Genomic DNA, 14971 nt, shown 5'->3' on the forward strand with positions numbered 1-14971 from the left:
TGCTATACTGCATATTTCATAATGATATTAAAAAATGTTAGTTTAAATTTATCTTACTAATTACCAGAAATAAAAAAATAAAAATAAAGAATGCAGAACAAAGCTAAACATACACATTCAATTAATGTATAAAATACGTCAAAATTATTTACTTGTCCTTTACATTTTAAATTTCTCTCATAACTTAACTGCCTGTTTAGTAAAACAAGGAATAACGTATTTTACAAATTTCAATAAATGGTTGAAAGAAAATATCGTTTACCCACATTTGCTAACAATGATTGTTCAAATCCTTTTCGTTATACTTCATTTTGAATCCATTTTCTCACAGATATCAAGATCTAACACCACTTATACTTTTCATACATTAGCATTTCACTGTCATTAATATTTTAGAAATATTTCACTACTAACTAAACAGGAAGATAAGCCCCCCCCACATTAAACATCTAAACTTAAGTCTAATGAAATGCAGAATGGAAAATAAACAAGCAACATTAACAATATTTTATGAGATGATATGCTAAAAATAATTAAAAAAAAAAAAAACTTAGGGAACTCATAACAGGCCTAAATGACTGACATAAAACATGGTATGAGCAGGGCCTGATTTATGTATAAGGTACACAAGCTATAGCTTAGGTCCCCCCCCCAAAATTAAAATATAGTATAAGTAGTATTAAAATATATTATAACAGACTTATAAAGGACCCCATAATCTCGTATAGCTTAGGGCCTTATCAAGTCTAAATCTGGCTCTGGGTATGAGCTATATGATTCGATGCATTCTGAAGGTCAAGGTCAGCTGAATTAGGTTACTTATGTATGTAGATTATTCTTTTTCACTTGTGTTATAAGTCTGAATTGGAAATTCAAGACAAAATTTAAGATAATAAATATCTTTGACGTTCAATGAATAACTTAAGATATATGTGAAAATTTAAGATAACTATTTGGAAACCATAAATTTAATATAAATAAATCAGGAATACATATACAGTCAAAAGTCGTTAATTCGGACACCCATAATCCGGACCTCAAAGCTACAAACTTTCTGCGCATGCGTCGCGTTCATGCATGCGCACAGGCGTTTACGAGAGCGCGTAAGACCCTTACGGCTGCGAATATGTTTGTGCGCATGCGCGTTTAATGTGTAACGGAGTTCTACGCTAAGCTAAAGTTATCTAATTCAGTTAATGTTGCAGATTGCGTTGTTCCTTAATCTTCGAATTGGATCCGGCTTATTATTTTTTGCAGACTGTTAGAGCAGTTTTATAAAAGTAAGCTTGAACTTTCGATTATGTCAAATAGAATTTCCGATATATATTTACTACAAAGCGAAAGTATGTTTGAAATCCGAAATCTGTTTATCAATTTCACGCTGCTCTGTGGCAGAGGGGGGGGGGGGAGAGACGTCATTATTAGATTATGATAGATTAGAAAGATTATGTCAAATAGAATTTCCAATATATATTTACTAATATGTAACTTGTATCTACAAAGCGAAAGTATGTTTTGAAATCCGAAATCTGTTTATCAATTTCACGCTGCGGATTGGAAGTTGATCTGTCAACACTATCCTTATCTTCAGAGCAGATGTTTTTATTTTATTTGGATTATAATTCCCTACTAAGTTTAGTATTTCATCTCGATGTACTCCGTCTTTGATATGATTTAAATCAAGTTCCTCGTCATTATAATTCGCTTCCGATAGTGAAGAAAGTGACCCAGAGGTTATTGAAAACGAAAACATTTCGATTGACAAATTAGTCCGTATTCTCAACACAGCAATTATAGGACTTGAACAGCGGAACTTTGTAACTAAACAAGAAATTATGTCTGTTTAATGGAATTAAAGAGAAAGTATTATCACATGAAACGAAGCAACTTACATTGAAGGAAATGTTTAATAAAGTAAACAAATAAATATTAAGTTTTTTCTTTTTGTAAATTTTCATACCCTTTAGATCATAATTGTTCTTTATTTCATAAATTACGGTTTCATATTTTTAATTTTGTAATTTTTGCATGCCATCTTACCAGATTTAAACTGATGATCTATAATCCGGAAAAATCGATAATCCGGAATCGCCGAAGTCCCGACGAGTCCGGATTAACGACTTTTGACTATATAATGAGCAATATTACACCTGCTTCCTAAAGCAAGAAATACAAAACACTTATCACATGCAAGTTCTTTTACTTGCCTTTTTCTTGCTGCGGTCCCGAAATTTCAGTTTCCATTTTTTGAAATTGTTTGCAGCCTTTCAGTGGTTTGGAAAGTTCATGAACTTGCCTCATCACAGGTTCTGGATAGCTAAAAAAAATTAATGAAACACTACAGATGATCGTAAACTTAAGTTCGTGCATACAAATCAATCTAGAAGAGGACAGAAATGAATAAGAGATACATATTTGATTGCATATTATATAATTAAGAATTAAATACAGATATCCAAAACATTTCAGATGATGGAAAATGTGACTTGGTATTGTAACATGAAACCAAATTTCTTAACTGCTGAAAGAAAACACAGATAAGTTTTAAGAATAATACATTTTAATTTAATTTACAGTCATCTTTAAGAAAATCAAAAGCTTCCCATCACTTCTGTATAAGTAATTAAGATATAGCTCTTACACTATTCACATCAACTATTAAGTGCTTATAAGAAAATAATTGAAGTTACTGTGCTTATAAGAAAACAGGGTTCACAGCCACATTTTAGTTAAAAAAATAAGCACCTATAAGCACTTTTCAAGCACATTTTAAAGAAAAAATAAGCACCTGTATAATTACATTTATACAGTCAAAAGTCGTTAATTCGGACACCCATAATCTGGAATGATCTATAATCCGGACCTCAAAGCTACAAGACGCATGCGCAGGCGTCACACCTGCTTTGAGCACTCTAATTTTTTCAAAGTAAACTTGCCGGTCACCCAAGACAACCGGTGAAGATCATCAAAGGAAACCGGCTGGCTGTTCAGAACAGGCAGTAACCACCGGTAGGCAAACCACCCGTCTGGAACTGAGATCCAACTACGAGCTTTTTAACCGCAACAACTTTAATATACGCTATTGAAGCTGGAATTACCGCGGCTGCTGGCACCATACTTGCCCTCCAATTGATCCTCGTTAAAGGATTTAGAGTGTACTCATTCCAATTACGGGGTCTCAAAAGAGTCCTGTATTGTTATTTTTCGTCACTACCTCCCCGTTCTGGGAGTGGGTAATTTGCGCGCCTGCTGCCTTCCTTGGATGTGGTTTACGGCTGCGAATTTGCGTGTGCGCGTGCGCAAAATACGTTTACGAATGCGCGTTTAATGTATAACGGATGGTACAAGCTAAGCTAAAATTATCTAATCCAGTTAATGTTGCAAACTGCCGTGTGCGCATGCGCAAAATACGTTTACGAATGCGCGTTTAATGTATAACGGACGGTACAAGCTAAGCTAAAATTATTTAATCCAGTTAATGTTGCAGATCGCATTGTTCCTTAATCTTCGAATTGGATTCAGCTGATTATTTTTTGCAGACTGTTAGAGCAATTTTATAAAAGTAAGCTTGAACTTTCAATTATGTCAAATAGAATTTCTGATATATATTTACTAATATGTAAAAGATCCACAAAGCGAAAGTATGTTTCGAAGTGCATTAAACAAAAAGTGGAATTGCTGCAAAAAATGGATAAAGGCATATCTTTTGTTTACCTAAACTTTGTTTATCTTTAATGCCGCGGTGCGCAATGAATTGGAAGTTGATCTGTCAGCACTATCTTTATCTTCAGGGCAGATGTTTTTATTTTATTTGGCTTATAATTCCTTACTAAATGTAGTATTTCATCTCGATTTACTCCGTCTTTGATATGATTTAAATCAAATTCCTCGTCATTATAATTCGCTTCCGATAGCGAAGAAAGTGACAGAGATTATTGAAAACGAAAAAATTTCGATTGACAAATTAGTCGGTATTCTCGACACAGCAATTATAAGACTTGAACAGCGGAACTTTGTAACTGAACAAGAAATTATGTCTGTTTATAAAATTAAAGAGAATGTATTATCACATAAAAAACGAAGCAACTTAAACGACTTACATTGAAAGAAATGTTTAATAAAGTAAACAAATATTAAGAATTTTTTTGGAAATTTTAATACCATTTAGATCATAATTGTTCTTTATTTCATAATTTACGGTTTCATATTTTTAATTTTATGATTTCTGCATGCTATCTTACCAGATTTAAACAGATGATCGATAATCCTGAAACGCCGAAGTCCCGACGAGTCCGGATTAACGACTTTTGACTGTACACAACTGCATAACCTTAAAAGAAAAATTAGACTTGTAATTTAAAATATGAGCAATGCAATATTTATTACGAGAATGAGCATTACCTCAACCATGGAAAACAATTAACTTTTTTTTTTTTTTTTTTTAAATTTTAAATGACAGTTCAATTTACAGAATTAGTTTACAATGAGAGAAAAAAAAAACTATGCAGAACTAAACTATATTACAAAATTTAGACTGCATTAAATTTCCGAAATAGAATCAATCTTCGCTTGGGTTGGGTAGACCGCAGAAACTTTTAGTCCTATTCAATCCGGATTGGACAGTGACAAAAAAAGTCCGCTGCTTCAATATTACAGATTTTGCGGAGAAACTCTCAACCTCCGTACTGTATAATGTATTGGCAAAGAAAATGAAATTATTTTGACTATTCGATTACTTTCCTTTTATTTAAGCCATTCCGAATATTATTCCTTAGAAAGCTAATCTGTGTAAAAACACACCCATTTTTGGAAGTTTATCTATACTTCAGCAGTTACTGCAATTATATTATTATAAATATTTATACATATGCTCATAATATATGCATAACGATCATAATAAACACGAATATGAACTGACCACGCGGAACGAGAATGCAAATTATTAAAATCTTGATAGAAATTCAAACGTGTGTAGTATTTGGGTGGGAGGAAAAGAATACTGAATGTACCGGAATTTTCTACGTTTTCCCAATTCTTTGGCCAATAGAACGACGTGCACCTGTCTGTACTCTCGCGCGCACCATAGGTTACGTTAATGCAGAGGAAGGGGGGAAAGCAATTTTCGGGAGTATGATTCACCATCTGACGTTGCATTTAAGAAAGAAAAGTTGTTTATTTAGTTTCGGCTTTGGTACGGGGAAAAAATGCGCATTCATTAAAAACAAAGGATTAAAAAAAAAAAGGGGGGGGGCTTTAAAGAAAAAGTAAGCACCTATAAGGGCTTTTATATTTTATTTTCAAATATAAGGACTTATAAGCACTTATAAGGACCGCTACAAACCCTGGAAAAGATATTGAAAAATATCTATTTTGCATAGAAGTTTTATTGCTACACAAACTGCTAAATCTCTAATTTGTAATGCACAGTATATTAAGAAAATCAGTTCAATTAAAGATAATATTTTAAAGCAAAATAGAAAATAATCATAACTGATAATTAACATAAGGATAAGCTATTTGCAGTTTTAAAACTTGCAACCCTTTTGAGTAAAAGAATTTAATAAACTAGATACTTCTGCATTGCGTACACTGATAAAGGAAATTAAAATACAAATACAGTCAAAAGTCTTTAATCCGGACGCGTTGGGACTTCGGCGATTCCGGATTATCGATTTTTCCAAATTATAGATAAACAGTTTAAATCTGGTAAGATGGCATGCAGAAATTATAAAATTAAAAATATGAAACCGTAATTTATAAAATAATGAGCAATTATGATCTAAAGAGTATCAAAATTTACAAAAAAAGAAGCTTAATATTTATTTGTTTACTTTATTAAACATTTCTTTCAACGTGCGCATGCGTAAAGCATACATTACGCATAGCCGAAATTAGAAAATTGCAACCAGAAAACTATTTGATTTGTATTCATGATATTTATAATGATGAGGAATTTGATTTAAATCATATCAAAGACGGAGTACATCGATATAAAATACTACATTTAGTAAGGAATTATAAGCCGAATAAAATAAAATCATCTGCCCTGAAGATAACGATAGTGCTGACAGATCAACTTCCAGTTCATTGTGCGCCGCAGCGTTAAAGATAAACAAAGATATGCCTTTACCCATTTTTTGCAGCAATTCCACTTTTTGTTTAATGGACTTCGAAACATACTTTCACTTTGTAGATCCTTTACATATTAGTAAATATATATCAGAAATTCTATTTGACATAATCGAAAGTTCAAGCTTACTTTTATAAAATTGCTCTAACAGTATGCAAAAAATAATAAACCGGTTCCAATTCGAAGATTAAGGAACAACGCAATCATCAACATTAACTGAAATAGATAATTAGATAATTTTAGCTTATACCGTCCGTTATGCATTAAACGCGCATGCGAAAACGTATTATGCACTTGCGCAGACGCATATGCGCATTCGTAAAGAGCGCACGCATAAATGCCTATGCGCATGCGTCAACGCGGCGCATGCGCAGAAAGATTTTAGCTTTGAGATCCGGATTATGGGTGTCCGAATTAACGACTTTTGACTGTAATACAAAACGAAAGAAATGCCATGTAGAAGATGCACAGAAATAACAAAACATTACAAAAGTAAAATGTTAAACATTGTACTTCCTTATCATTATGACACTTGCTTTTTAAATGCCAGGATTACAGCCAAGTTAATTTACTTCTCATATACATTTTGTGATTGCCATCTTTCGGTGACTGCTTTTAATATAGCATCAGAAGCATTTTCTTTTCCCAAAGATTTCTAACAAATAAACTCCGTTGGTAAGGTCGTTGAAAGATGATTGCAAAACCAAGCCTTTTTGATTTTTATTCCTTCACTTGGTGGAGTGCCACAGTCTTCCAACATTTTGTGTGAGAAGCTGTTGTTGGATCAACAATATGAAATTTATGATTGACAACTAGCATTTTTCAGTTTCTTTGTTTTACATGCTTATCAACAGTCTTGAATAAACTGTTGATTTCTCCAATACATAGTCCACGATCTTTGTAATGAGCGTGTTTGCCTCTCTATTCAGAAACTGAGTGAGAAAAAATTCACCAGTTTCTCAACACACCCATCATATATCCTGTACTGTCAAAGAATCCTGCCATCTTAATTTTTTGTTCTTATGAAAAATTTTTAATTTATGTCCACAATTTTTCCAGGGATAGATATTTGCTCATCAAATTACATGTACAACACACACACACCTTCTCTCATAAAACTGTTCCTGACAAGTTGCACTTTCATGAAGCCTGAGATTCTTGTTCTACTACTTAAATGATGTCAGTTTCTCTGTCTATTAGTACATAACTGCTGCATTCTTATAAACAATATTCCGACATCATTGAATCAGTAGTCAAAACATACACTTTTTTTCATTTGCAACAAATTTTTTCAAGGACATATTTCATTTAATCGCCAATTTTGCATATTCAAATGTCAGAAAAAATGCATTTTTCTTGAAAAAAAGATTCAAATATTATTCAATACAAATTCCAATTCAGGCTTCCAGGTGTCTGTGTTTGGGTGCAGGACTACGTTATTCAAAATTTGATGACTCTAGGTAATGTTGTCTTTGCACAATGCAAGAAACATACATACACTCATGTAGTTTCTTCAAATATATTACAGAACAATAATAGTTGGTGGCAACAATCTGAAAAGTAATTCAGACATTTAAAGTGATTCAACAAAAAATGACCCTTCTGAGCTAACAGAGAACTGCAAAAACTGGCAATATGAGCTTACTTTTTCAAAGAAAAGCTTCTCAAGTATTTTGTGTGTTTTTATTCTCCATTTGCATAGCATTCTGTTTTCACTTCAAAAAAGGTATAAGAGAATTGCATAAGCTCAGCACTGCGCACCAGTATGATCACAATTACCCACCCAAGAACAGTTGAAATGCTGAAATATTCGATCTACCAGAAAGACGATGATGCTGCAGTAAGATCCTTTTCTGACAATATCAGAGATCGCAGAAAGACTTAATTCAGCTCACCAAACCATTTCTGACCATATTCAGAAGATAGGATTGGTGTGAAAATATTCAAGATAGGTGCCACATGAATTAAGTCAAAAGAATTTGGATCATCGAGTCGTTATATGCACACCTCTGCTTCCTCGAAACAAAATTGACCTTTTCTTGAACCGGATGATAACTGGGGATGAAAAGCAGATTACCTACAAAAACATCGCAAGGAAAAGGGCATATTGTGAACCTGGAAAACCTAGCTCTTCCACCTCTAAACCAAATTTGAATCTTAATACGAAAATGTTGTGCATATGGTGAGACATTTGAGGACCAATACATTAAGAGCTTTTAAAATTGAATGAAAAGCTTAATTCGGAGAAGTATTGTCAGCAGCTCTATAATTTAAAGAGAGCAGTCCAAGAAAAGATGCTGGCAATGTTCATTAGGAAAGACATCATACTGCATCATGATAATGCCAGGCTACATGCTGCTTTGGGGACTTGTCAAAAAATTGCAGAACTAGGCTGGGAAATCCTGTCACATCCACCATATTTCCTGGACTTAGCACCCTCTGATTATCACTTGTTTTTGTCCTTACAAAATTTTTTGAAGGGCAAAAAGTTCAAAAATGAAGAAATATCACACAAGCACTGGTTCAATTATTCACACTAAAAGATACATTTTCACACCAAAACATACAAATTGCCCTCACACTGGCAAGAAGTCAATAATAATAATGCCTATTATATTATTTAATAAAGTTTGTTGATGGTAAGAAAAATTTGTACTTTGTTTTATTCCAAAAACGAACAGAACATTCTGGTAGACCAAACACATAAATGCATAAAAAAGTGATTACAAAGCTTGACTGATGAAATGTTATGAATATTGTTGCCGAAGTTTGGCACATTCTAAAAAAAATTTGGTGACTTCTACTAAGATGATTGCGAAAATACATAAGTACCAATTGATTATGAATGACTCTGATTCCTTACTGTGGACATGTTACAGTGCCCTTTATTAATGAAAATTTCAACTAAATATTTATTAACTGTTAAAAAACTGCAATTATATTTTGGGCAACCTGCATTCTAATATGCTTTTTGACATTTATAAATTTCTGAATCACTCTGTGTGACTACATAACGTAACCTCAGTTCACGAATTTTAATTCGATGCTGAAGGTCGTTAGTTGATTGAAATGCCTGCACACAATTTTCCAAAACGGATTAATTCATTCCTGAACACCAAATGATTGCTTACGATAATCCAAAGCCAAAGGAAATCATTAAATAATAATAATAAAAACAGAAAAAAATCTGAAAGCTTTTAGATTTTATATTATGTCCAAAGGGGCTTTTTTTAATGTTTTCTGTGTTACTTTCATTTATTAAATATCATATTCTTCGCATTTAAACCATAAAATTCAATTCAACAGCAATAACACAAAATAGTTTAAAAAGAGCATTTTTTTTAGAATTTCCGATACACAATCCCGCGCTGCAGATAAAAATGTTTTTGTTTTTCCATACAGTGTTGCCATTACTCGCTTTGAAATTGTTGAGTTTAAACTCATAAAATGCTTTACAAAATATGAGAAATACATAACAAAATTAATTCCAAATTTGGGCTTCTATATGCCCATATTCGGGTGGAAACGTACGCTATTAAAAACTTGATGGCCTTAGATAGCGTTATTTTATGATAATGAGAGAAACCGTCATACATTCATGCAGATTCTTCATAATTTAAATATAATACAGGGCGATAATATTTGGTGGCAACAATTTAAAACGTGATTCAGACTTTTAAAGTTTGTGACACAAAATACCAAAACGAAATTAATATCCCTTCTGAGCTAACAAACAGAATATTAAATAGAAAAAAATTAACAAAAATGTGATTTAAATTTATTGCATCCATACAAAGACAAGTGGGAGAAGAGGCAGAAGTGAAAAATGAAGAGATTTTATTGTTCAAATGTGAAATTTTTTTCCATCAGACAATTCTATTTAAACTTTTTTTTTATTATTATTATTTTTAATCTCTAAGCACCAATCAACTCTGCTTGAGGCTCACTGGGCCTCTGTTTCGTTCAAAATTTGTCTAATATGACTGCCTATGTTTTAAAATATTTCTACAGCAAGACATGGTATTGTCATTAAAAATATTAATGCTGTAACTCAGTGTTTACCTTTTGTTCTTTTGGTATCCTTACAGCAATATTCAAGTTTTAGTGCATCCCAGTGTCCATATAACAATATCTTTTCATAATAATTTTATTATCAATCATTAACGGAGACAAAAAATGACCATAATTTCAGTCACTTATTTTAAGTGAGGCATGCTACTGTCATTGAAAATACTAATGTTGTAGCTCATTGTTTCCGTTTCATTCTTTTGGTATCCTTGTGACGATATTCAAGTTCTAGTGATACCCAGCATCCATGTAATAATATCTTTTTGTAATATTTTTATTCACAATCATTAATGGAAACAAAAAATGGCCATCATTTCAATCCTTTATCTTGTGGCAACAATTAGATTCATTGTTGCATAGTTAACGAGTTCCCACAGCGATGATAAGCTCATAAGCTCAGAACAAAAATTATTATATTTTTTACTTTTGAGTTTGTATCATCCTGATATGTCTCTTTCCTGAACTTAGATATATTTAATTGGTAAATAAATAAATACTAATTGAGTAATAACTTGAATACACATCTCTACCTCTCAAATTGGTGATCTGGAATTTCCACACAAAAAAACTGCACATATAATTCTAAATATAATTAAGTAGAGATAAATAATAAATTTCTTTCGTCTAGCAATTTAAAACAAATATTAATGTGAAGTCTGTGCATTCTTTGGAACATAAATGTTGGATTCAGAATCTGATTTTTGATATACATATGCAGATTTTATCTTCCAAAGAAAGGAGACGAATTTCAGCCCTACTCTTAATACTTGTTAAACATGAAAAAGCTTGTTCACACATATATGATGTTGAAAACTGCAGCAATAAATTATTTTCTGAAAATTGTTGGACATTCACTTTAAATAGAAATCCAGAATTTATCAAAAACTATGTCATTAAATTTCATATTTGATGACCCATCCAAATGATCCAAAAATCCAAATGTTAGTCACAAAGTTCTTTTTTAAAGAAGTTAAGTTAGGTTCTGAGAATGAACAAAAGTTCAAGAGAATGGTTCCTTTCCAATTGTACAATTCTGCTCGCAGGGATGGAAAATAATAATAAATTTTATTTGACAGCTCCTCAACATCAGATACTAATATGAAATTTGGTGTCATCCATTTTCACTTTGTTGCTGTCCATTAGTCCAGTCAGTAGTTCAAACTTGGAATGAAGTGGTTTTCCTTTAATGAAGTTTACCATTTTTATATCATATCAAATACCTTTTGACGCTCTTTACCAAGAGATTTTGACATCAATACTTGTATATGAATAAAAAAGTATGTAGAAACAACATTGGCATTTTTCTTTTGCAACAGAAATAAAGCCTTTTATGGAGCCAGCCACAGAAGCAGCATTAACCACAGAAATGGCAATATAATTCTTCCAAGAAAGTTTTTTTTTTTTTTTTTTTTTCAGATATCCAGATAAAATATTAAATATATCCATTCCTCTACTTGTCTCAAATCCTTCTTTATCGCAGAGGAAGTTTTCTTGAATTTCTCATTAACAAATCTTACAATTGCTAGAACATCACATTTGTGGGTTAAATCTGTTGACTCAAGCACTTAAATTGAAAATTTGAATTTTTTCATTTTATCATATAAAATTTCAACATGAAGTGACATATCATTGATTTGCTGACTTACTGTACTGTTTGAAAGGGGAATATTTTAATTTTCTTTACTGCATCTTCTCCCAACATTTTATCCACTGTAATTTTACATGCGGACATCATCAGATTCCCCCCCCCACTGCATGACTTTTCCTTTTCTGCACAATACGCTCTGCTACCAAATAACTTGTTTCCTGACCCTTTCCACTAATTGTGAATATGTTTACAAAAGCTACGCTCTATTTATTTTGAGATTTTAACAGAGTGTTAAAATAATCAACCTTTTTGATTCTCATATTAGTATAGTTTGTCATCAAATGCATGTTCAATTTTGGTGGAACCATTGCTGTATTCAAAAACTTTCTTTTATCACAAACAAGGCATGTCGGAACAGGACATTCTGTATCACCAGTCGATGTAAAGCTCATAAAGAGCTTTCACTGTAATGACAAAAAAATTTTTGCACTTCTTTCTTTATCGGTCTTTTGAAATTTTGTTCGAGACTCTAAATCTTCATCACCATCTCTTGAGAATTATCCAAAACATCCGTCTTCCAGTATCATGACATTTTAACTGCTAAAATCTATAGAATTTTGAAAGGAGGGGAGGCGGAAAACAAAATACTAGTAAAATACAGACGACGACGAGAAATCCACAATGCCTGAGACCAGATGTTGTGTGGATTTTATGAATTTCAGGTCAGAAAATATAAAACATAATATTTAGACTAGAAGTGGAAAAAAAAATGGGCATTAAGGACATGTACCATAAAGCACATATCGAAATAAGTGACAATAATAAAGCATAAAATGTTTCTTTGGTACTTACGTACTATGATGACTACCTAGATATCTCATCAAAGCTGACAATCCTTGTAGGTTATACAGGTTACCCCTAACATAGGTTACACAGAGCGCTAAAATAAAGAGTATTATCCTGCACTTACTATCACCACACCTTTTTTTTGCTACATTTAAGCAAATTGTTATGTGAAACTTTTTGTGATCATTTTTTTTCAAATGGATCAATGTTTCAACGTTTTCTTTTAACCAGTTTTACGTAAGTTAATTTTAATTTTTAAAATTTGTATTTAGTATATAGTTTATATATATACTATATATATATTCGGGATTTTTGGTTTTTAAGTTTTTGTTCTTTTATAATTATGGCTTTTATTTTTAAAAGAATTTATAAATATAAACCTAAAAATGCCAATGAAGATTTTTATAGGCAAATGTTGCCAAGGTAGTCAGTCATCATAATACGTAAGTACCATTCCTCCCCCCTCTTTTTTACATGTTTCAAACATTTTTCTGATAGAGGTTTGTTTTAAAACTTCAGGGTTCTCCAGCACATTTTTTTTTCCCCCGAGTAATATAGAGTGGCAATCTCTTGCTCTGTGACACACTTCTATTGTTCTAAAAAGTTTAGGTACTTTTCATCATGTTGCAAACCTTCATTAAAAGATATTTTCTCACTCCTATCAAATTCACTATCTGGTCAGAGTCACAATCATTTTCTTGCTCTGTCGAGCTCAAAACAGAGCCAACAATTTCATCATCGGTCTTCTGATTGGTTCATCTGGAAACATCCCTCATTCAACGATATCTTCTTTTAAAGCCTACTTAATTGTTCTTTCTTTCAAATATAGAATTCAGTTGCTTTAACCTCTGCTGCACTGACCCTAAAACTAGAAAATTCACTGTCATTGATTTTACTTTTAATGACCAGAGAAGATGGCCATATACTCGTATTATGACAGCCATTTACTAATGTCGTTTGGGAAACAGATTTCCGTGATTTTACTGACAAATGGATGAATTTTTTTTTTTTTTTTTTTAAATAATCACGAAGTGAAATAGAATTCTCTCTTGAAAGAATTTTTTTTTCAGAAATTCCAACTTGTATTGCATTTAATACACAGTATTATGACCTGGTCCAATGAATGGATCAATGATGTAGTATTTGGAGCAGAAAAAAAGGGCCACAACATTATCACATGGCTAAAATGGTTGCATCTGGATGTGCAGATCAACACTAAAATCTTGTAATTTAATGGTAACCCCACACTGTTAAAACGTCTTTTAGCTTCTTTAATGAAATGGTCCACGAACCATTTACTCTTAAGTTCAGGGTTAGTAGCCACATTTTAATTAAAAAAGTAAGCAATTTTTTAATTACATATATACAGAACTGCATAATCTTAAAATGAAAATGAGACTTGTCATTTAAAATACAAGAAATTCAGTGCTTATTATGAGAGAATTAGCCTTACTCAACCATGGAAAACAATTAAAATTATTTTTAATTTTAAGTAAAAGTTCAATGTACAGAACTAGTTCACAATGAAGGGGGAAACCTATATAAAGCTAAATGATATTACAAGATTTAATGATGAAATTTCAGTTAAAATGATAAATGATGAAATTTTGGTTAAAAATGCAGAAAATAAATAATAATAAACCATATTTATACAAAGTACTTTGCAGTATATAAAAAAAAGAAACCAAGAAAAAAAGATTTATGCTCATTAATGAATAGTAAAATTTTTATGTTTGATTTTCCCTTTCTCTCTTTTCATTGACGTTTGAATCCAGTTCTCTTAACTGGATTTGTTTGTCACAAATAATTTTTAACATTTGATTAGATTTAGTTAAAGATTAAAAACTTTTGTAGCTTCGGACATTTCAGCAAATTCATTTGCTTATTTTCAAGCACTTTATTTCTCTTTCTATAAGAGTTTTCTTTCCTTTAATAGAAATCAAGTCATCTGCTAATTCTCCTTTTCTTTGTTTATCTTGAACAATTTTTTTTCTCGTTTTTATCCCCCGCTTTAAAAAAAATAAATTACTGATACTGTGAATAGAGATGATGAAGCTGCCACTCTCATCTCTTTCGCAGCTGATACATTTTGGATTCCACCAGCGTGTTTCACATAATCACAAACTACGCACTGGGCAATGTATGAATTTCGCCCCAGATTTTCAATTTCTATATTTTTACTGATACTAAATCCTCATTCAATAAAGGCTTGCCCAAGGGAAAAAATAAAAAATCACTTTAAATTTTGCCCATAACTTTTTCATTATTCATCAAGTATTCATTATTGTATCTATATCATCAAGTATTTTTCATTATTGAATATGTGCAAAAAAAAAAAA

At 31.8% G+C, this 14971-nt stretch overlaps 1 protein-coding gene across 5 annotated transcripts in view; it reads right to left on the reverse strand.

Moving 5' to 3' along the window:
- LOC118183506 (uncharacterized) overlaps positions 1 to 14971 on the reverse strand; it is a 155060-nt gene that overhangs the window by 102848 nt on the left and 37241 nt on the right. For 4 of the 5 annotated variants that reach the window (XM_085819280.1, XM_085819285.1, XM_085819287.1 and 1 more), the window contains exon 3: positions 2208 to 2317. In XM_085819280.1, the coding sequence (XP_085675406.1) occupies positions 2208 to 2317 (110 nt within the window). Of the gene's footprint in view, positions 1 to 2207; positions 2318 to 4241; positions 4331 to 14971 lie in introns of all 5 variants that reach the window. The other variant, XM_085819282.1, reaches the window with a different exon arrangement.

This window comes from Stegodyphus dumicola, chromosome 1, assembly GCF_044657685.1.
Source record: "Stegodyphus dumicola isolate Sdum_Otavi_A_Nest chromosome 1, ASM4465768v1".
Classification (NCBI taxonomy): domain Eukaryota; kingdom Metazoa; phylum Arthropoda; class Arachnida; order Araneae; family Eresidae; genus Stegodyphus; species Stegodyphus dumicola.